Source organism: Enhydra lutris, unplaced genomic scaffold (assembly GCF_002288905.1).
Source record: "Enhydra lutris kenyoni isolate GAN:26980312 unplaced genomic scaffold, ASM228890v2 scaffoldscaffold2, whole genome shotgun sequence".
NCBI classification, from domain to species: domain Eukaryota; kingdom Metazoa; phylum Chordata; class Mammalia; order Carnivora; family Mustelidae; genus Enhydra; species Enhydra lutris.
The window spans coordinates 66,059,314-66,081,627 of NW_019154086.1; the positions used below are offsets into that span (position 1 = coordinate 66,059,314).

Sequence of the window (22,314 nt, forward strand, 5' to 3'; positions counted from 1 at the left end):
TATGACTTCCACTGTATTTCTTCTGGACAGCATGCTCTAGAGATTCACCTCCCGAAAGCTACTGACTGACGTCACCTACTAATAACTGTACAATTTTTATAGTGTATGTTTTTATAGTGTATGTTAAACCAAAAAAAAAACAAACAAACAAAAAACAGTTTCAGCAAGGCACAGAGTTAATGCCATCCTAAAGGAATTCAGTGCATAGCAAACTAACTTGATGCTTCCAGAAAAAGGAACCTGGTTGCTAGACATCAGAGGTGGGATAGACAATATTTAATTTTCACTGTTTAACCTCTTATATTTTAAAATTTTTACCTATTTGAAAATAATTTTTAATTAAAATAAACAATAAAATAATGTGAGACATTAAGAGGGAGCATTAAATCTCATTTCTTTATAAGTGAACAAGCAAACATTATTTGGTACAATTATCCTTCCAACTGTCATTCTGCAATAGTATATACCGCTTAAGATGGGATTAAAAAAAAGAAAAAAATGATGTCAGTTCACCTGAACTGAGAACATATTAAGATTAAAGTTCTTAGGGACGCCTGGGTGGCTCAGATGGTTAAGCAGTTGCCTTCGGCTCAGGTCATGATCCCAGTATCCTGGGATCGAGTCCCACATCGGGCTCCTTGCTCGGCAGGGAACCTGCTTCTCCCTCTGCCTCTGCCTGCCTCTCTGTCTGCCTGTGCTCGCTCGCTCTCTCTCCCTCTGTCCCTGACAAATAAATAAATAAATAAATAAAGATTAAAGTTCTTAGAAAAAATATTTACGATTCCAAGGCCCCTTTTATGGAATTTAACAACTTAAGTCCCATCATATCCAAACTCTGCTTTGCCTCCCTGTTTCAGCCTACATCTGCTTCAGTTCCATTTATTCCGGTTTGGGCGGTTTCACCTTAATACAAAATGAAAACTATAAACTTGGTTGACAAGAGGCTGAAGCAGTAAGACATTTCTCCCACTTACCAGCAAACTGCCACCTGCTAGACCCTAAGCCTAGAATTCATCTAGCAGGACGACTCTAAAATACAACCACAGAATGATTAGGACTCTATTACAAAAATTACTCTATTACGAAATCCGTTCATTTTAGACTATAAATTTTTTTTTTAAATATGATTGATAAACTCAGTCACTTATTCTGATGCTGAAAAAACACCATACCACCACTTGGTCCCTTTATAAAAGTAGTTAAAGCACCACCTGGTGTTTGTTTTAAAGTAGAATGTATATAGTTTTTAAACTTCAGTGCCTGCTGTACTGAGCTTGTGACCTCTCAATCCCCTTCACCCATGGTAATGAGCCTTTTACCTGTTTAAACAGTGAGCTTTCAACTATATTTCAATCGGCACTAGAGACATTCTTTTAGTACCAATAGTTTTGTCCAATTTTCCTAATTGAGAGTGAGAGAATATTAAAACCCAGAGAGACTGAATTGCTCATCCAAGGACATATCATTTAGAGAAGACAAGTTTGATTTAAAATACACTGCTTTTTTTTTTTCCACAAAAGGCATATTGCTAATTGCACAAAAATTTAAAGGGCTATTTATCTTACAAAAGAACTACACTTAAGTTATGCTCTACCTCTATTTTCAAAATCTTTCCAATTATAAAAATAATAAACATGCAAGAAGGGAAGGGAGAAAGAAATAAAACAGCACCTTAAGTATTAGGCAAAATGAAATGCCACCTCAGTGGGTCACCTCTGGCCCCCTGGTTACCACTGACAGGTAACTGGTATGACTCCTTCCTGATCTTCTGCCATGTATTTATATTCACATAAGCACTTTTTTGGGTTTTTTTTTTCTTTTCAATAATCAGAAGCATACTGACTTTTAACCCAAAAGCATTCCATATCAGTAAATCAAAAATTTTTACAATCATACTCATAGCACGAATACTTATGTAAGCTCTTTACCATCACCAACAAGGCTGCCATAAACATCTCTGCACATTTACCTCCCCAAAGAGGTGCTCTTATTTCTATTTTACCTTCATTCTGACCTGCTTGTGTCTGAGCTCCTGTATACGGGGGCTGCTGTGGCTGAACTCCTGGCGGGTGAGCTGCAGAGGAGGAGGAAGCGATGCTGTCGGGTGTTCCTGAACGGTCTTCTGCAGGAGCACTGGGTGGCCCTAAATGGTCATGACAAGCCAGTTTAGACTCTAATACAAGACCTTTCCGCAACAAGCTCAATTAATAAGTTTGCTTGAAAGATACTAAAAATGGGAAGTACTAGAGAATAAGCATAACCACAAGTGCTGCTTTTTATAGTGTATGTGTACACTTCACTTTTTCCTTTGCTCCACTCTCTTAATCCAAAACTACAACTGGAAACCCTTCCCTCTAAAGTGTAGAGTATTATATTCCTAAATCCTGAACTCCCCCTGCAAAAATCAAAACTCATCTCTGCAATAACACTATCCTCTACCTCATGCCATCTAATTTATTTTGTAGATCAACCAAAAGTATTTCATTCTTCAATGGGTCTCCATTGCCCATAATCAAGTTCAACCCTCTAGTTTGGTATTCAAGGGTCCAAACATTGTATCTCACAATTCCTCCTCCTATAAACCCCCTTCAGCTGAAACTAACCTACTCCCTAGTCCCACAGTATATTTTTTTCTCCCTCCATGTATCACTGTTCCCTACACTCCCATTTTCATGTTTTCTAAATTCGATGTTCTTTAAATCGCAGGTACTACTCCAGTAAGCCCTCTTCACCCATGAATACTTTTTTCCACTTGTGAACTTCCATAAAGTATACTTTTATTATGACCCTCACCAACTTCTACTTTGTATCTGTGAATAACTCCCATCTTTCCCTTAGGTTACACAAGCTATTTGGGCCAGGCTCCTTTCTGATTCTTTTTGTCTGCCTTTCAAAGACTACCTCTCAAATTCCTGGAGTCACTCAAATTCTTCTAAAGTAATGAACAAAGAAGTAAATGGAAAAAGTTAGCTACAGCTCCAGTCTTGCAACAAAGACAATACTCCAGAGACAACTACAGATACGTTTATTCCTATAAGTTCTCTCTATTGGGTAATACAGAAGAGTGGTTAAAAGCTCAGACTATGGAGCCAGACTGCCTAGGTTCAAATGCCAGTGTTGCCACGTAGTAGCTCTCAGATTCTAGACACACTTATCTCTTTCTGTGCCTCAGTTTCCTCATCTGTACAAAGAAATAACCCACTTCTACTTCATTAAGGATCAGGAGTTAACAAGCGCTTATAGCAAATATTTATGAAAGTGATTATATCCTAAGAGCTTATGAAACTGATGACCATTTAGTAAGTTCCCCATAGGGACTTGTTATTACTAGCTAAGTTCCCTGAGAGTAAACCTCTATCCTCTGCACTGGTGGATCCCAGAATTTAGCACTGTATTAGGCAATTGTGTAGCTGGCCAATGGTAGTCCAAGTACTGATGAGAACTGAACTAGGCGAACAAACTGGTAATGCAGGAGAAACTGATGGGTTACCAGAGTAAAATGGCCAAGCGCTCATGTTACTGATATTCACATAATGTAGATACACACATCTAGTCTCCTACAAAAGACACTGCATTACTGACCTAAAACAGTACATTATTTTGATCCCTCTTTTCTCTCTTGTCTGTAACCTATTAGTTAATGCTGCCCATCCTATCTTTACAATATTCTATTCCTCCTTCCCATGTCCTCATTCACTACTGCAGTCAAGCTTTTCACAACAGCAGACGTGAATAATCAGAAAGCATCCTGGCATTTTCTATGTGCACAGTTTTTCTTACTTCAACATCCAAGGCTACTAGAAAAATGTCCTTCAAATAATGTCAATCATATTAATCATGTTATTCTGGTATGGCATATACTATATTCTAATCAAAATTTTAAGCCTGACTTTATATATATATATGTATATATACATATATATATATATAAATAAAACTATTGACCCTCTACCCGCCATTTCTTGAAGTCTCAAATATTAAGAAGCCATACCATTAACTCAAATTTCAGTTGCTCTAAAAAGTGTTTTTCAGATGTATCACTTGTGTGATGTCTTCGTTCGCAAAGAACATACATCATCATATACACATTTTGTCTTTCCAGAATTTCACATAATTCTACTTAGTGAATAGTCCCATAAAAGTCTCAAAGAAAAATAAAATAGACTGAATCCTATATTTCCAATTACTAATAATGGCAAAGTAAATGGTCAGAGGTAACAATAAAAACCCTAGACAAAACAGCAGAAAACAACTATTTGAAATCACTGGAAGTCAACCAAATGTCAGTAGAAACCAGAAAAGTTTACCCCCAGTGGAATTACAGTGACTGAGAATTGTAAGCTCTGACCTCTGCAGCCCCAAGAGCAGAAAGCCAGAGTGTCAACTTCATGGCTGGCCAACTAGCTAGAAATTTGAGGGGGAAAATCCCTGGATTAAAAGAGCCACCGAAGGAATGAGACCTACAAACTACGTATAAGTTCTGCCTAAAATCCTCGGCAGGCCACAAAAATTAAGAGGCGAACACATAAGAGGGCTCAGGGAAAAAAGCAGCACCAAGAGTTTAAAGGGCTGAGCAGAGATGTTAGCTGCTAGATTCCATGAGGACAAAGAATGAGTAGTTTGAATCCAAAAGAGTTAACTCCTTGCCAGAGCAACAGTAACAAAAAATCAGTCACTGAAACATATTAACCATCATGTCCAGTTTTCAATAAAAAATTTATCAGATATGCAAAGAAACAGGAAAACGTGACCCATACTCAGAGTAAAAAGGCAGGCAAAAGAAAGTGTACTCCAAACAGGCCCAGGGACAAAGCAGACAAACACTGAGCAGCTATTATATTTTTATTTTTTAAAAATTATAAATATTTTTAAAGAATTAAAAATGCAGGCGTTAAAGAGAAATATAGTCTTAATACAAAGGTAAGGAATCTCAAAAAAAATAAACTATACAAAGATTCAAATAGAAATTACAGAGCTGTATGTGTAATCAGAATCTAAAGAGAGAGAAAGCAGAAAAAATACTATAGAAATGATAGCCAAAAATAAAAAGAAGCAATCATAGTATAGGTACTGTTTTAAGATTAAAACTATTCATATAAGAGCAGTTTCCACACAAAAGCACTTTAACCAAAATCTACATTTAAAATTTAAATTTCTCTAGTTTAACATCCAAAGAGAGAAGACATGAAATACAATTTAAATCCTACAACAAATCTGAAATAAGATTATGAAATGGTTCAGATTTTTAAAAAATTATAAACTTTCTGAATTCCACTTTTGATAAAATTTACCTACAACCAACAGTGGTTATTCTTTAAAGGGTAGGGTTATACCTTAAGAAAGCTTTCCAGGTACTGGAAATCATCTAGATCTTGATCTTACTTGGTGTTTTATATAGGTATATACAAAAGTAGAAATTTATTGAACTGAACCTTTAAGATATATGCACATCACTGTATATGTTATCCTATTACAGAAGGAAAAGAGATGGAAAGAAGGAGAGAGGAAATGAAGGATGGGAAGGAGGAACTAACTTACCTGAAACCTGATCATCTGTTAAGCCAAACGCTGACATGACATTTTTATTGATTTCATCTTGGTTTTTTAAAGGATCAAAAGCTGACATACTTGCTGCCATAACCTGAGTAGACTGTTTTCCAGAAGAATCAGAAGCAGCAGGCTTTTCATCCCTACCATCCACAGTATCTATGAGAGGAATAAACAAAAATTTGTTTCCATTTTATCTATACTTAGTGAAGCCTAAAAAAAAATACAAAATAGGGAAAAATATATGTGCATACAGTCCGAAATGTTCAAAAGTATCTCTGAATATAGCATAATTGTTCATTTTACTTTCTCTTTATACTTGGGTTTTTAAAATCAGAAAGAAGGATCAAAAAGAAATTTTAAAAACCAGTTTTTTCAAAAAAATTTTATCTCCTTCCCTAAGAATTATTAGGTGAGGAAAAAAAAAAAATACAAGCTCCAAATACAAGCTCCAATGGATTTTTAAAATCAGAAAGAAGGATCAAAAAGAAATTTTAAAAACCAGTTTTTTCAAAAAAATTTTATCTCCTTCCCTAAGAATTATTAGGTGAGGAAAAAAAAAACCCAGGGTCCTGGGATCGAGCCCCACATCGGGCTCTCTGCTCAGTGGGGAGCCTGCTTCCTCCTCTCTCTGCCTGCCTCTCTGCCTACTTGTGATCTCTGTCAAATAAATAAAAATAAAAAATCTTTAAAAAAAAACAACTGACAGGTAATACTAACTATTCTTAAAGCAAGCACATATTCTATTTTTTTCCTAAGTTCCTATAAACCCATTACGAAAATGTCACCTCTGGGGTTAAAGGATTCAGGTTTATTACTATCTCTACACAAAGTATTCCTTTTATTTACTTCATTCAAGTCCAAAACAGACGCTGTCACAATATGCTAGAAGTGTAATTAAGAAGTCTGTGTTTACAGAGGACACTGGGAGAAGGAGACGAGAAGTAAGTTGGGGGAAATCGGAGCAGGAGACGAACCATGAGAGACTATGGACTCTGAGAAACAAATTGAGGGTTTTGGAGGGGAGGGGTGGTAGGCTGGGTGAGCCTGGTGGTGGGTATTAAGGAGGGCACGTATTGCATGGAACACTGGGCGTGGTGCATAAACAATGAATCTTGGAACACTGAAAAAAAAGTCTGTTTAGTTGTAAAAACAGAGGAATAACTTCACATACTCATAAGAAGAGAGCTAAGGAAAAAAAAAAGAAACTAAGGGATAGATTATTAAGTGAAAAAGCAAGGTAGAGACATAGTTTAGAGTAAGTTGTGTTTTGAGTAATATATACGTGTGTATGTTTTATGAATTATATTTTCAGGAAGAATCACTAGAGTAAACATAATAAAAACTACTAACTAAGGGAAGAAAGAGACTAGGGTGAAGCAGAGAGTCTTTGTGAAACTCCTGGAACTGCATTTTGTTACGCAGAGTGGCACCAGCCTCTGGGATTAGCCCCTGCCCATCAGAGCACTCGCACAAGACTTCTGCCCACGTACTCCTTGTATCCTTTTCATTTTTAGAAATGCAAGATTAACTTCAGAATACAAAAAGAGCAAAGAATAAGCCATAAACACACGAGCATTCACTGCCCCGTGTAATCTCCTCCTCGCACTCAATAGGGCTGACCTGCACATTAACAGAATATTGCAGAAATCATGACATTTCTGAGGACAGGTCATAAAAGACAGCTACCCTAACTCTCTCTTGCTCATTCATTTACTCTCTGGTGGAAAGCACCATGGCATGAGGTCACCTAAGCAGCCTAGGAGAGGTCCCTGTAAGGAACTGAAGCCTCCTGACGACTATGTGAAAGAGTCATCTTAGAAGTGCATCCTCTAGCTCAGAGTAAGCTTCGGAGGACTGCAACCTCAGGACACTCGGAGACAAACCAAGCTATTCCCAGATCCCTGACTCTTTCAAACTGCATGAGATAATAAATAAATGTTTGTAGTTTGAAGCATCTGTTTTGGGATAAATTGTTACATAGCAACAGATAATTAAAATACATAGTTTTTAACTTTGGAAACATGTAGCGGTGACAGCTCCTGAAAAATAAAAGATACATACTCAAATGAAAAGTGTAAATCTAGTTATATTCCTGATGTGAACAAGCCATCGCTGTAATAGGTAATTATGAGACAATTAAGGAAATTCAAATACAGACTACTATGTAATGACATTAAGAATCACTTAATTTTGTTAGATGTAATAGCACAGTTGTTATGTTAAAAGAAAAGCTTATCAGTACACATGCATACTGAAACAGTTGAGTGAAATAAGGTGTAGGACTTGATTTAAAATACCCCAGCAAGTTAAAAAAGGAGGGCAGGGCAAGAAGGATAGATGAAAAAAGAAACCCAAAACATCGGTAAGTGTTGAGGCTGCATGATGGATCCATAAGGAGTTCATTATTTTAGTTCCACTTCTGTTTAGGTTTCAAAATTTATGTAATAAAAGTGATTTTAAAAGACTATTCAGGTCATATTATCTTGTCACAGGATTTTACTTATTTTAATTATATCCTTTTCACCTTTTTGGTTTGTCAAACAGCAATACCTCCTGGTCTCTGATGATTTTTTTAATGCTCTTCTCTGTGTCCTCAACACTTACTTCCATGTTTTTGGCAACTACTCAACTGCACATAGTTTTCCAGTAACAGCAACTTCCCCCCCGCCCAAGGATTTAAGTCTTAATATGTTTGATTAAAAAGATCAACAGAATGTTGAGCATCATGAAAAGAAACAAAGCGGACATTATTATCCTTTTTCATGCTTTACATGTTACAATTCCAAGATCCCTTTTATGGTATTTAAGTAAAATAATTCAGATTTGTTTTTAGATTATTTTGTATTCTATTCTAAGAGATTGTTATGTTAACCTATTATTAGTAATAGATTTTTGGTGAATATTATATTCAAATTCTAATTAGTAGCTGATCTAACTGGTGATGATGTCAGGGACTCACTATATACCATATGTCAAAAAGTATTCATTAAAATAGCCTATAATTTATCCTGTAAGTAACTGACATCTTAACCTAGAGCTGTGCTATCCAATACAACAGGCAGCAGCCACATACGGCCATTAAGCACCAAAATGCAGCTAGTCTTAACTAAACATCCTGTATGGGTTTTTGAAGTGTTTCTAAGTGGTGTCACGCCCTAGATTTCCAATGTGCAGTACAAAAAATAGGATGTAAAACATTAATAACTTCAAAAAAAAATTAAAAACTTAGTAATAATGACAGGTCGATACACCGATACTGCATTAAGTAAAATGTATAATCAACATTAGTTTTAGCTTTTTAAAAACTTTCTTAAATGTGATAAAAAAAAAGTACTTATGACTTCCACTGTATTTCTTCTGGACAGCATGCTCTAGAGATTCACCTCCCGAAAGCTACTGACTGACGTCACCTACTAATAACTGTACAATTTTTATAGTGTATGTTTTTATAGTGTATGTTAAACCAAAAAAAAAACAAACAAACAAAAAACAGTTTCAGCAAGGCACAGAGTTAATGCCATCCTAAAGGAATTCAGTGCATAGCAAACTAACTTGATGCTTCCAGAAAAAGGAACCTGGTTGCTAGACATCAGAGGTGGGATAGACAATATTTAATTTTCACTGTTTAACCTCTTATATTTTAAAATTTTTACCTATTTGAAAATAATTTTTAATTAAAATAAACAATAAAATAATGTGAGACATTAAGAGGGAGCATTAAATCTCATTTCTTTATAAGTGAACAAGCAAACATTATTTGGTACAATTATCCTTCCAACTGTCATTCTGCAATAGTATATACCGCTTAAGATGGGATTAAAAAAAAGAAAAAAATGATGTCAGTTCACCTGAACTGAGAACATATTAAGATTAAAGTTCTTAGGGACGCCTGGGTGGCTCAGATGGTTAAGCAGTTGCCTTCGGCTCAGGTCATGATCCCAGTATCCTGGGATCGAGTCCCACATCGGGCTCCTTGCTCGGCAGGGAACCTGCTTCTCCCTCTGCCTCTGCCTGCCTCTCTGTCTGCCTGTGCTCGCTCGCTCTCTCTCCCTCTGTCCCTGACAAATAAATAAATAAATAAATAAAGATTAAAGTTCTTAGAAAAAATATTTACGATTCCAAGGCCCCTTTTATGGAATTTAACAACTTAAGTCCCATCATATCCAAACTCTGCTTTGCCTCCCTGTTTCAGCCTACATCTGCTTCAGTTCCATTTATTCCGGTTTGGGCGGTTTCACCTTAATACAAAATGAAAACTATAAACTTGGTTGACAAGAGGCTGAAGCAGTAAGACATTTCTCCCACTTACCAGCAAACTGCCACCTGCTAGACCCTAAGCCTAGAATTCATCTAGCAGGACGACTCTAAAATACAACCACAGAATGATTAGGACTCTATTACAAAAATTACTCTATTACGAAATCCGTTCATTTTAGACTATAAATTTTTTTTTTAAATATGATTGATAAACTCAGTCACTTATTCTGATGCTGAAAAAACACCATACCACCACTTGGTCCCTTTATAAAAGTAGTTAAAGCACCACCTGGTGTTTGTTTTAAAGTAGAATGTATATAGTTTTTAAACTTCAGTGCCTGCTGTACTGAGCTTGTGACCTCTCAATCCCCTTCACCCATGGTAATGAGCCTTTTACCTGTTTAAACAGTGAGCTTTCAACTATATTTCAATCGGCACTAGAGACATTCTTTTAGTACCAATAGTTTTGTCCAATTTTCCTAATTGAGAGTGAGAGAATATTAAAACCCAGAGAGACTGAATTGCTCATCCAAGGACATATCATTTAGAGAAGACAAGTTTGATTTAAAATACACTGCTTTTTTTTTTTCCACAAAAGGCATATTGCTAATTGCACAAAAATTTAAAGGGCTATTTATCTTACAAAAGAACTACACTTAAGTTATGCTCTACCTCTATTTTCAAAATCTTTCCAATTATAAAAATAATAAACATGCAAGAAGGGAAGGGAGAAAGAAATAAAACAGCACCTTAAGTATTAGGCAAAATGAAATGCCACCTCAGTGGGTCACCTCTGGCCCCCTGGTTACCACTGACAGGTAACTGGTATGACTCCTTCCTGATCTTCTGCCATGTATTTATATTCACATAAGCACTTTTTTGGGTTTTTTTTTTCTTTTCAATAATCAGAAGCATACTGACTTTTAACCCAAAAGCATTCCATATCAGTAAATCAAAAATTTTTACAATCATACTCATAGCACGAATACTTATGTAAGCTCTTTACCATCACCAACAAGGCTGCCATAAACATCTCTGCACATTTACCTCCCCAAAGAGGTGCTCTTATTTCTATTTTACCTTCATTCTGACCTGCTTGTGTCTGAGCTCCTGTATACGGGGGCTGCTGTGGCTGAACTCCTGGCGGGTGAGCTGCAGAGGAGGAGGAAGCGATGCTGTCGGGTGTTCCTGAACGGTCTTCTGCAGGAGCACTGGGTGGCCCTAAATGGTCATGACAAGCCAGTTTAGACTCTAATACAAGACCTTTCCGCAACAAGCTCAATTAATAAGTTTGCTTGAAAGATACTAAAAATGGGAAGTACTAGAGAATAAGCATAACCACAAGTGCTGCTTTTTATAGTGTATGTGTACACTTCACTTTTTCCTTTGCTCCACTCTCTTAATCCAAAACTACAACTGGAAACCCTTCCCTCTAAAGTGTAGAGTATTATATTCCTAAATCCTGAACTCCCCCTGCAAAAATCAAAACTCATCTCTGCAATAACACTATCCTCTACCTCATGCCATCTAATTTATTTTGTAGATCAACCAAAAGTATTTCATTCTTCAATGGGTCTCCATTGCCCATAATCAAGTTCAACCCTCTAGTTTGGTATTCAAGGGTCCAAACATTGTATCTCACAATTCCTCCTCCTATAAACCCCCTTCAGCTGAAACTAACCTACTCCCTAGTCCCACAGTATATTTTTTTCTCCCTCCATGTATCACTGTTCCCTACACTCCCATTTTCATGTTTTCTAAATTCGATGTTCTTTAAATCGCAGGTACTACTCCAGTAAGCCCTCTTCACCCATGAATACTTTTTTCCACTTGTGAACTTCCATAAAGTATACTTTTATTATGACCCTCACCAACTTCTACTTTGTATCTGTGAATAACTCCCATCTTTCCCTTAGGTTACACAAGCTATTTGGGCCAGGCTCCTTTCTGATTCTTTTTGTCTGCCTTTCAAAGACTACCTCTCAAATTCCTGGAGTCACTCAAATTCTTCTAAAGTAATGAACAAAGAAGTAAATGGAAAAAGTTAGCTACAGCTCCAGTCTTGCAACAAAGACAATACTCCAGAGACAACTACAGATACGTTTATTCCTATAAGTTCTCTCTATTGGGTAATACAGAAGAGTGGTTAAAAGCTCAGACTATGGAGCCAGACTGCCTAGGTTCAAATGCCAGTGTTGCCACGTAGTAGCTCTCAGATTCTAGACACACTTATCTCTTTCTGTGCCTCAGTTTCCTCATCTGTACAAAGAAATAACCCACTTCTACTTCATTAAGGATCAGGAGTTAACAAGCGCTTATAGCAAATATTTATGAAAGTGATTATATCCTAAGAGCTTATGAAACTGATGACCATTTAGTAAGTTCCCCATAGGGACTTGTTATTACTAGCTAAGTTCCCTGAGAGTAAACCTCTATCCTCTGCACTGGTGGATCCCAGAATTTAGCACTGTATTAGGCAATTGTGTAGCTGGCCAATGGTAGTCCAAGTACTGATGAGAACTGAACTAGGCGAACAAACTGGTAATGCAGGAGAAACTGATGGGTTACCAGAGTAAAATGGCCAAGCGCTCATGTTACTGATATTCACATAATGTAGATACACACATCTAGTCTCCTACAAAAGACACTGCATTACTGACCTAAAACAGTACATTATTTTGATCCCTCTTTTCTCTCTTGTCTGTAACCTATTAGTTAATGCTGCCCATCCTATCTTTACAATATTCTATTCCTCCTTCCCATGTCCTCATTCACTACTGCAGTCAAGCTTTTCACAACAGCAGACGTGAATAATCAGAAAGCATCCTGGCATTTTCTATGTGCACAGTTTTTCTTACTTCAACATCCAAGGCTACTAGAAAAATGTCCTTCAAATAATGTCAATCATATTAATCATGTTATTCTGGTATGGCATATACTATATTCTAATCAAAATTTTAAGCCTGACTTTATATATATATATGTATATATACATATATATATATATAAATAAAACTATTGACCCTCTACCCGCCATTTCTTGAAGTCTCAAATATTAAGAAGCCATACCATTAACTCAAATTTCAGTTGCTCTAAAAAGTGTTTTTCAGATGTATCACTTGTGTGATGTCTTCGTTCGCAAAGAACATACATCATCATATACACATTTTGTCTTTCCAGAATTTCACATAATTCTACTTAGTGAATAGTCCCATAAAAGTCTCAAAGAAAAATAAAATAGACTGAATCCTATATTTCCAATTACTAATAATGGCAAAGTAAATGGTCAGAGGTAACAATAAAAACCCTAGACAAAACAGCAGAAAACAACTATTTGAAATCACTGGAAGTCAACCAAATGTCAGTAGAAACCAGAAAAGTTTACCCCCAGTGGAATTACAGTGACTGAGAATTGTAAGCTCTAACCTCTGCAGCCCCAAGAGCAGAAAGCCAGAGTGTCAACTTCATGGCTGGCCAACTAGCTAGAAATTTGAGGGGGAAAATCCCTGGATTAAAAGAGCCACCGAAGGAATGAGACCTACAAACTACGTATAAGTTCTGCCTAAAATCCTCGGCAGGCCACAAAAATTAAGAGGCGAACACATAAGAGGGCTCAGGGAAAAAAGCAGCACCAAGAGTTTAAAGGGCTGAGCAGAGATGTTAGCTGCTAGATTCCATGAGGACAAAGAATGAGTAGTTTGAATCCAAAAGAGTTAACTCCTTGCCAGAGCAACAGTAACAAAAAATCAGTCACTGAAACATATTAACCATCATGTCCAGTTTTCAATAAAAAATTTATCAGATATGCAAAGAAACAGGAAAACGTGACCCATACTCAGAGTAAAAAGGCAGGCAAAAGAAAGTGTACTCCAAACAGGCCCAGGGACAAAGCAGACAAACACTGAGCAGCTATTATATTTTTATTTTTTAAAAATTATAAATATTTTTAAAGAATTAAAAATGCAGGCGTTAAAGAGAAATATAGTCTTAATACAAAGGTAAGGAATCTCAAAAAAAATAAACTATACAAAGATTCAAATAGAAATTACAGAGCTGTATGTGTAATCAGAATCTAAAGAGAGAGAAAGCAGAAAAAATACTATAGAAATGATAGCCAAAAATAAAAAGAAGCAATCATAGTATAGGTACTGTTTTAAGATTAAAACTATTCATATAAGAGCAGTTTCCACACAAAAGCACTTTAACCAAAATCTACATTTAAAATTTAAATTTCTCTAGTTTAACATCCAAAGAGAGAAGACATGAAATACAATTTAAATCCTACAACAAATCTGAAATAAGATTATGAAATGGTTCAGATTTTTAAAAAATTATAAACTTTCTGAATTCCACTTTTGATAAAATTTACCTACAACCAACAGTGGTTATTCTTTAAAGGGTAGGGTTATACCTTAAGAAAGCTTTCCAGGTACTGGAAATCATCTAGATCTTGATCTTACTTGGTGTTTTATATAGGTATATACAAAAGTAGAAATTTATTGAACTGAACCTTTAAGATATATGCACATCACTGTATATGTTATCCTATTACAGAAGGAAAAGAGATGGAAAGAAGGAGAGAGGAAATGAAGGATGGGAAGGAGGAACTAACTTACCTGAAACCTGATCATCTGTTAAGCCAAACGCTGACATGACATTTTTATTGATTTCATCTTGGTTTTTTAAAGGATCAAAAGCTGACATACTTGCTGCCATAACCTGAGTAGACTGTTTTCCAGAAGAATCAGAAGCAGCAGGCTTTTCATCCCTACCATCCACAGTATCTATGAGAGGAATAAACAAAAATTTGTTTCCATTTTATCTATACTTAGTGAAGCCTAAAAAAAAATACAAAATAGGGAAAAATATATGTGCATACAGTCCGAAATGTTCAAAAGTATCTCTGAATATAGCATAATTGTTCATTTTACTTTCTCTTTATACTTGGGTTTTTAAAATCAGAAAGAAGGATCAAAAAGAAATTTTAAAAACCAGTTTTTTCAAAAAAATTTTATCTCCTTCCCTAAGAATTATTAGGTGAGGAAAAAAAAAAAATACAAGCTCCAAATACAAGCTCCAATGGATTTTTAAAATCAGAAAGAAGGATCAAAAAGAAATTTTAAAAACCAGTTTTTTCAAAAAAATTTTATCTCCTTCCCTAAGAATTATTAGGTGAGGAAAAAAAAAATTACAAAAAAACATTTTGCCCCTTCTTTTGGAGCCCATGACCTACATATATCCTACAATCAGATATATAATGAACACTAATGCTTAATTTTGCAAAAGGATAAAGAAGCTTAAGTGAAGTTATGAAATGAACTCTTATGTTTTATTTCTACTTGTCTATTTGTTCATTATTAATTACATGGAAACCTCAAGCCCATCAATACATTAAACACATCCTTTTAATTTGCTACATCTCCTTAAAATACTTTACAGTTGAAATGATACGTCTGAGATTTGCTCAAAATAATAGGGGAGGAAATGTATGGGAGTCTAGAGGATATATACTATGAATTGATAATTACTCAAGTTGGGGGTGGGTTCACAAGATTCATTAGAGTACTATGTCTACTTTTGCATATCTTTCCATAATGAATTATTTTTTTTTAAAATAGAAAAATAATTTAAACATGAGCATGATAAATTTCAAACCATGCTTTTCTTCTAAGGATACTGAAGTACTCAACATGCATCTGTACAACTACATTGTGAAAGGTAAGGGATTCAAGTAAACCCACAATATATAGATAGGAACCTGAAACCAAAAAGATAACAAAATTTTTTTTAAAAAAGGTATCAAAAATAAAACAAGTAAACAAAGAGGAATACTGCTAACCATTTACTCAGTAATTATCAACTTTTTTCTGTTACCACGCAAGTATGAACATCAGTTATTATCTCTATGATCAAGACAAAATTTATCTTGTGAAAAAGTGTTAAGTACCAAGTAGAATATAAGCACACATGGGCTTATAGTTCATATTCATTCCTATCATTCCACTGGTTACACTAATATTTCCTCCACTGCTGGAAGAAAACTTCTAATAAGTACTCCTTTAAAATAAGTTATTCATCCTCCTCACCAATTTTCTTCCTAATTCCTAATTCCAAGGCTACATGCCAAAAGCATATCACACCAATCTTGTAAGCTACCTTCCACTACCTGTGCACCCTTCCACTTACTACAAATTAAATCCATCAGGAAACACAATACTAGAGGCACACTAACCTACTAGTAGCTCCTACTAGCCCATTAGCTGCTATAGCTACTGCAACAGGTCAATCCAGTATCCAAGGCAGCCTACATCATGATCCTCAGAGAGGAAGCAAGTATCCAAAAACCTGCAGAGGTAGACCACTGAAGAACATGGGAGGAAGACCACTGAAGAACCACATATTTCTGGGTAAGGGCAAGCCACATTGTTCTAAAGAATACCAACAACTGACTGGCAACACTGTTTTCTAGACCAGACTTGCAGTTTCTGGTATAGGATTTTTCTGGTTTATTCAACACTATTTTCCTGATTGTTAGGATATGTTCTAAAAGCTTAGGGGGCGCCTGAGTGGCTCAGTGGATTAAGCCGCTGCCTTCGGCTCAGGTCATGATCTGTGTCCTGGGATCGAGCCCCGCATCGGGCTCTCTGCTCAGTGGAGAGCCTGCTTCCTCCTCTCTCTGCCTGATTCTCTGCCTACTTGTAATCTCTCTCTCTGTCAAATAAATAAATAAAATCTTAAAAAAAAAAAAAAAAAAAAAAAAAAAGCTTAGAAGCTTCAAAGGCAGATAGATGGTCAAAAGGTAAATGATCTTCCTAAGCAGAGAAGAGGAAACAAAAAATAAATGACAACCATCTGTAAAATTAAAGCACAGAATGTATTACTCACTCATTAGATCACTACAACAGGATACCCTGACAAGAAAGGAGGCCAGACATAGAAACTATATGTGGTATAATTTACAAAATGCCGAGAGGAAACCAGTTTTAACATCTTTTACATTAACATAGGTGAAAAGTTAATAATAAAACATATGAAAATAAAGGGTTAATAAAGAGAAGTAGTAAATATATTAGTAAGAAATATGTGAGAACAGAAAGGTTGCTTCACTAAACCTAAAAGCTTATAATTCTATCCCCTGTAGCAGAACACAGGCTACTACAGGTAATTTCTGCACAGTACTGGGTACACCTGAATTTTCATCTAAGTTTCATAACATTCTACAGATGCTTAAATCCCCTGAAATTATCCGCAAATGCTGTTGTGTCAGCAACTATGAATTTTTCTGACAAAATGGTCAAAAGTTTTCTTCAGATTCTTGACCTAAAGTTGGAGCTTTTTGTCAGGCCATTTGCTTTAATCTAAAATATAAAAAGTTTCATGATTAAAAAGGCCAGTTAGGTTTTATTATAGAATTTGAACACATCTCCAGTATGTTCTGAAATACAGAGGTGGAATAAGAAATTACTAATCACTAAAAATTTATTGAGAATCTACTATTAGTACAACTTCACATAGCTGGAGGGAGGAGAGGAAGAATAAAATTATAGAAAATGCAGCTTTATTTACAATACACCTAAACTAAGAAAACTCCAAAATTTACATGGAGCCAAAAATACAATCTCTAAGAATCTAATGGCTGCAAGGGATTATAAAACGCTACTTTCCCACAAAATCATCTTCTATTAAGCCCCTTATATACAGTCATCCAGACTCTATTAAAAAATCACTATTTCATGGGGTGCCTGGGTGGCTCAGTGGGTTAAGCCGCTGCCTTCGGCTCAGGACATGATCTCAGGGTCCTGGGATCGAGGTCCACATCCGGCTCTCTGCTCAGCAGGGAGCCTGCTTCCCTCTCTCTCTCTCTGCCTGCCTGTCTACTTGTGATCTCTCTCTGTCAAATAAATAAATAAAATCTTTAAAAAAAAAAATCACTATTTCATAATATAGATGATTTTAAGCATGTAATTTAAATGCAGACACAAAAATTTTAAAAAGACAAAAACACTTAAGATTTTTAAGTGCAACATCTAAGAATATTAAAAATTGAAAAAATTTTTAATTGGGACGCCTGCGTGGCTCAATCAGTTAAGCATCTGCCTTCAGCTCAGGTCATGGGTTTGAGTCAAGAGCCTTGCTCGGTGGGGAGCCTGCTTCTCTCTCTGTCTGCCCCCCTCTGCTTGTGTGTGCACTCTCTGACAAATAAATAAAATATTTTAAAAAGGGGGTTGGGGGATGCGCCTAGGTGGCTCAGTCATTAAGCATCTGCCCTTAGCTCAGGTCATGATCCCAGGGTCCTGAGATTGAGCCCCGTGTCGGGCTCCCTGCTCAGCAAAGTCTGCTTCTCCCTCTCCCACTCCCCTCTACTTGTATTCCCTCTCTCACTGTCTCTTTCTCTGTCAAATAAATAAATCTTTTTAAAAAATAAATTAATTTAAAAAGTTGAAGCAGTTTTTTTTTTTAATCTACTTTCAAGTCCTAATACATAAACTCCAGTCTATACTGTTAAATATATTTGGTCCAAAAACACTGTCAGTTCCAAATTTGTCAATAAATCCTGCTTTAATATAAACAATACATGTCATCTGTAAAATGAGAAAAAAAAGTTTATCTTTGCATATGATTAAAAAATCACATTTAAGATAAACTTTATAGGGGCACCTGGGTGGCTCAGTGGGTTAAGCCTCTGCCTTTGGCTCAGGTCATGATCTCAGGGTCTTGGGATCAAGCCCAGCATCGGGTTCTCTGCTCAGCAGGGAGCCTGCTTCCCCCCCTTCTCTCTGACTACATGTGATCTCTGTCTGTTAAATAAACAAAATCTTTAAAAAAAAAAAAAAAAAGATAAACTTTACAATATACCATTTGAATGTAGTGATCTTAAATTATTTTTTATTTAAAACTACTTCAAAAAAAATAAAACTTCATATGCCCCATAAAACTCATGAAATGATTGCAATTCCTAAGACGCATTGATTATTACAATGGAAACAGTTCAAGAGTCAAAGGGGTTTGAAAACTGACCTATTCATAAACCCAGGATGGTTGTTGTTTTTTTTTCAAGATTTTTTTATTTATTTGACAGAGATCAGAAGTAGGCAGAGAGGCAGGTGGTGGGGGCAGGCTCCCTGCTGAGCAGAGATCCCGATGTGGGGCTCGATCCCAGGACCCTGAGATCATGACCTGAGCCGAAGGCAGAGACTTAACCCACTGAGCCACCCAGGTGCCCTAAATCCAGGGGTTTAAGACTAGCTGTAAGGAATCAACCAGATAGCACTTTAAAAATGGGATTCCTGGGCCCTGCCCTCTAGTAGGTCTATGATGAGATCCAAAAATTTGCAAAATAAAATCTCCTGGTAATCCTAAAGGACCGCAGGTTTGAATACTAACACAGAGGTAAGAATAAGAAAAGGTAAACATCAGGGGTGCCAACCTACTCCTACTTAAAAAGTAAAAAAAAAAAAAAAAAATCTGCAAACAAAATGTGAGTTTATAGAGAATAATGTTAGGCAGAAAAAGTCAAAGAAAGATAAATACCATATGCTTTCACTCATACGTAGAATTTAAGAAAGAACACAAATAAGCAAAGGAAAAAAAAAAGAAAGATTCTTAACTATAGAAAACTTATAGTTTTTCCAAAGGGGAGGTGGGTTAAACAGTTGTTAGAGATTAAGGAGTGTCCTTGTCATGATGAGCACTGGATGATGTATGGAATTGTTGAATCACTATATTGTACACCTGAAACTTACATAATACTATAAATTTTATTAGAATCAAAATAAGCTAATTTTTTTTAAAAAGACATAAGAAGAGGGGCGCCTGGGTGGCTCAGTGGGTTAAGCCGCTGCCTTCGGCTCAGGTCATGATCTCGGAGTCCTGGGATCGAGCCCCGCATCGGGCTCTCTGCTCTCTAGGGGAGCCTGCTTCCTCCTCTCTCTCTGCCTGCCTCTCTGCCTGCTTGTGATCTGTCAAATAAATAAATAAAATCTTTAAAAAAAAAAAAAAAAAAGACATAAGAAGAATAAAAGGGATTCACAGTCTACCATTTTCAGGAATACTGGTGGAAGGTCCTGGTTCTCCAGGTGGTTCCAAGCTATCCAACAAGCGATTCACTTTATTTCGCAGTTCTATCAGCTCTCGACGAAGATATTTTACTTGACTCGATTCAAGGGGTCTTGGTTGGCCATTAACTGGAACAAAAGCATTAATTTGCTTAAAATTGGGCAATGTTCTTAAATAATCTATCAACACAATTAAAGCAATAAGGAAAAATAAATGTAATTTCTTTAAAAAGTGAAACAAAATCAAACAAGATACCTAATGATGTCATTTAAATGATAACTCTTTTTAAGGATTTTTTATTATTGATAATTTACTTTTTGGAAAAAATAAATATTCATCAGTCTTTGTTGATGCACATCTATGGCCCATGATCATACTGGTTAAAAAAAAGTTCTATTAGGATAAACTACAATAAACTAATTTAAGTTTTTAATATATTTTTAGCAGAAATTATGTACCTTCAAAAGCTCATTTTTCTCCCACACTACTCTTCTGTATTCTTGAAGTAATATTATAAACACCTAAACACCTTATTCTATACATATATGTTAAAAGATGCAACATGACTGATAGGTCTGTCATCCCTCTTGCCTATTTTTGACCTAAAAAAAAGAAAAAAATAGCACCTAAAATAACTGACCTAAAAAGTAACCTATTTTAAAAAAAATGCAGACTTCATGAATCCAAATCACCAATGTCCTTCAAAGTAGTTACTTCTAAAAGCAGTATATTAACCACAAAAAGTCAAAATTATTTAATAATCATTGGTTTGTTTTTTTTTTAAATGAAGGCAACATTACCTCAGTTGGTTGAAATGACTTTCAGCTGACTTAAAAATTAGAAAAAGGAAAAAATAAAAGAAATCCTTCATCCAGGGGCACTTGGGTAGCTCAGTGGGTAAAGCCTCTGCCTTTGGCCCAGGTCATGATTTTAGGGTCCTGGGATTGAGCCCGACATCAGACTCTCTGCTCATCGGAGAGACTGCTTCCCCCCTCTCTGCCTGCCTCTCTGCCTATTTATGATTTCTGTCAAATAAATAAAATCTTTAAAAAAAAAAAAAAGAAAAGAAAAAGAAATCCTTCATCAAGCAACAAAGACTATCACCACAAAGGTTACTTAAAAAAAAAAAAAAAAAAGGTAAGACAAGGCTCTGAGTGCAAGCTTCAAGACAGGAGTTCAAAATTAAACTTAACTAAAAGGCTTTATGATGCACTGCCAGTACACATATATACAAATTCCCAAGGCAACAAATTAAAAAAGGAAATCCATTTGAAAATAAAAGTTCCAGGATTCTTCATTAGGTAAGTTGCAAACATCAAACCATCAATGTAAATTTTCTGAAGACAACCCTATTCTATGTACTCCCTATATAATTATGAGGAAGTTCAATACAATCTCCTACCTACATCAATTACTTGCTTTTTAGGGTACTACCGGGTCTTCTCTAGTATCTCAAAGGGAGAAAAGCAGCTCTTGACAAGCAGGAACGGGCCTAGTCCTGTAAGACAGCCCTAAGCGCTGCCAGAAGCAGGCCTGGCCGGCACTCACAAGTAAGCTGCGCTGTTCTCTTGGTGACCATGAACAATTTCAAAGAATACCAACAAGTCAGAAAAGATCACTCTGTGACTGTGATAGATGAAGACAAGAACAGAGCCACTGCATAATCACATGAGAACTCAGACAAAACAAGAGCAATGACCAAACCACAAAAATGACCAACATTCCCCTGGCTAAAGTGAGTGACTGCTGCTGTTTTACCAATTGAAGCTTTACCCTCAATTAATTCCTCCACCTTCTGCATAAGACTTAGTAGGATACCCAATCATAGGACCATCCCCACCTCCCAAGATCATCCAATCTAGGGCAAGTCCCACTTCCTTGAACCTTATCCAAAATCATCTAACATAAACCCAAGCTATGAAAAATCCTTTCCAAATACTTTTACTGAGACATCCCATTGTTCATGGTTTTGGTTCTCCCTCACTGCAATTTGTAGTATGCCCCTTTTCATCCCTCACATTGCTTATTTGTGCTTTCTTTCTTAACTTTAATCTTAAAAGAGGTTTGCTACTTTGTATCTTCTCAAAATTATTGATCCTATCAATTCCCCAACTTCTAGCTCACTTCTGCTCTTTATTATTTCTTCCTTTAAGTTATTTGTCCTTCTTGTATTGAATGTTACAAATATCCCTTCAAGTTTACCTTTGCACTCTAAAATAACTAATTACTTCTAATTCCCATTATAATTTCTTTTTTGACTTGTTACTTAAAAGCATATTTTTATCTTAAAAAGTCCCATAATTCGTGTTATTTTTGTCCAGTGATTTCTAATGAGGCCAAAGAATATAATCTCTAGAATATAATCAGAGAATAAATATCTCTTCTCTGATATTTATTGAAATTTGTTGGAAAAACCACTACATGGTCAACTTCTATAAATGCTCACATGTA

General features: G+C 35.9%; 1 protein-coding gene across 1 annotated transcript in view; it reads right to left on the reverse strand.

The window, feature by feature from the left end:
• LOC111147863 (TRK-fused gene) overlaps nt 1-22,314 on the reverse strand; it is a 42,785-nt gene that overhangs the window by 8,962 nt on the left and 11,509 nt on the right. The window contains exons 5-7 of the mRNA XM_022504131.1: nt 19,845-19,991; nt 14,424-14,591; nt 10,888-11,028 (exon numbers count right to left, since the gene is read on the reverse strand). Coding sequence (XP_022359839.1) covers nt 10,888-11,028; nt 14,424-14,591; nt 19,845-19,991 — 456 coding nt within the window. The remainder of the gene's footprint in view (nt 1-10,887; nt 11,029-14,423; nt 14,592-19,844; nt 19,992-22,314) is intronic.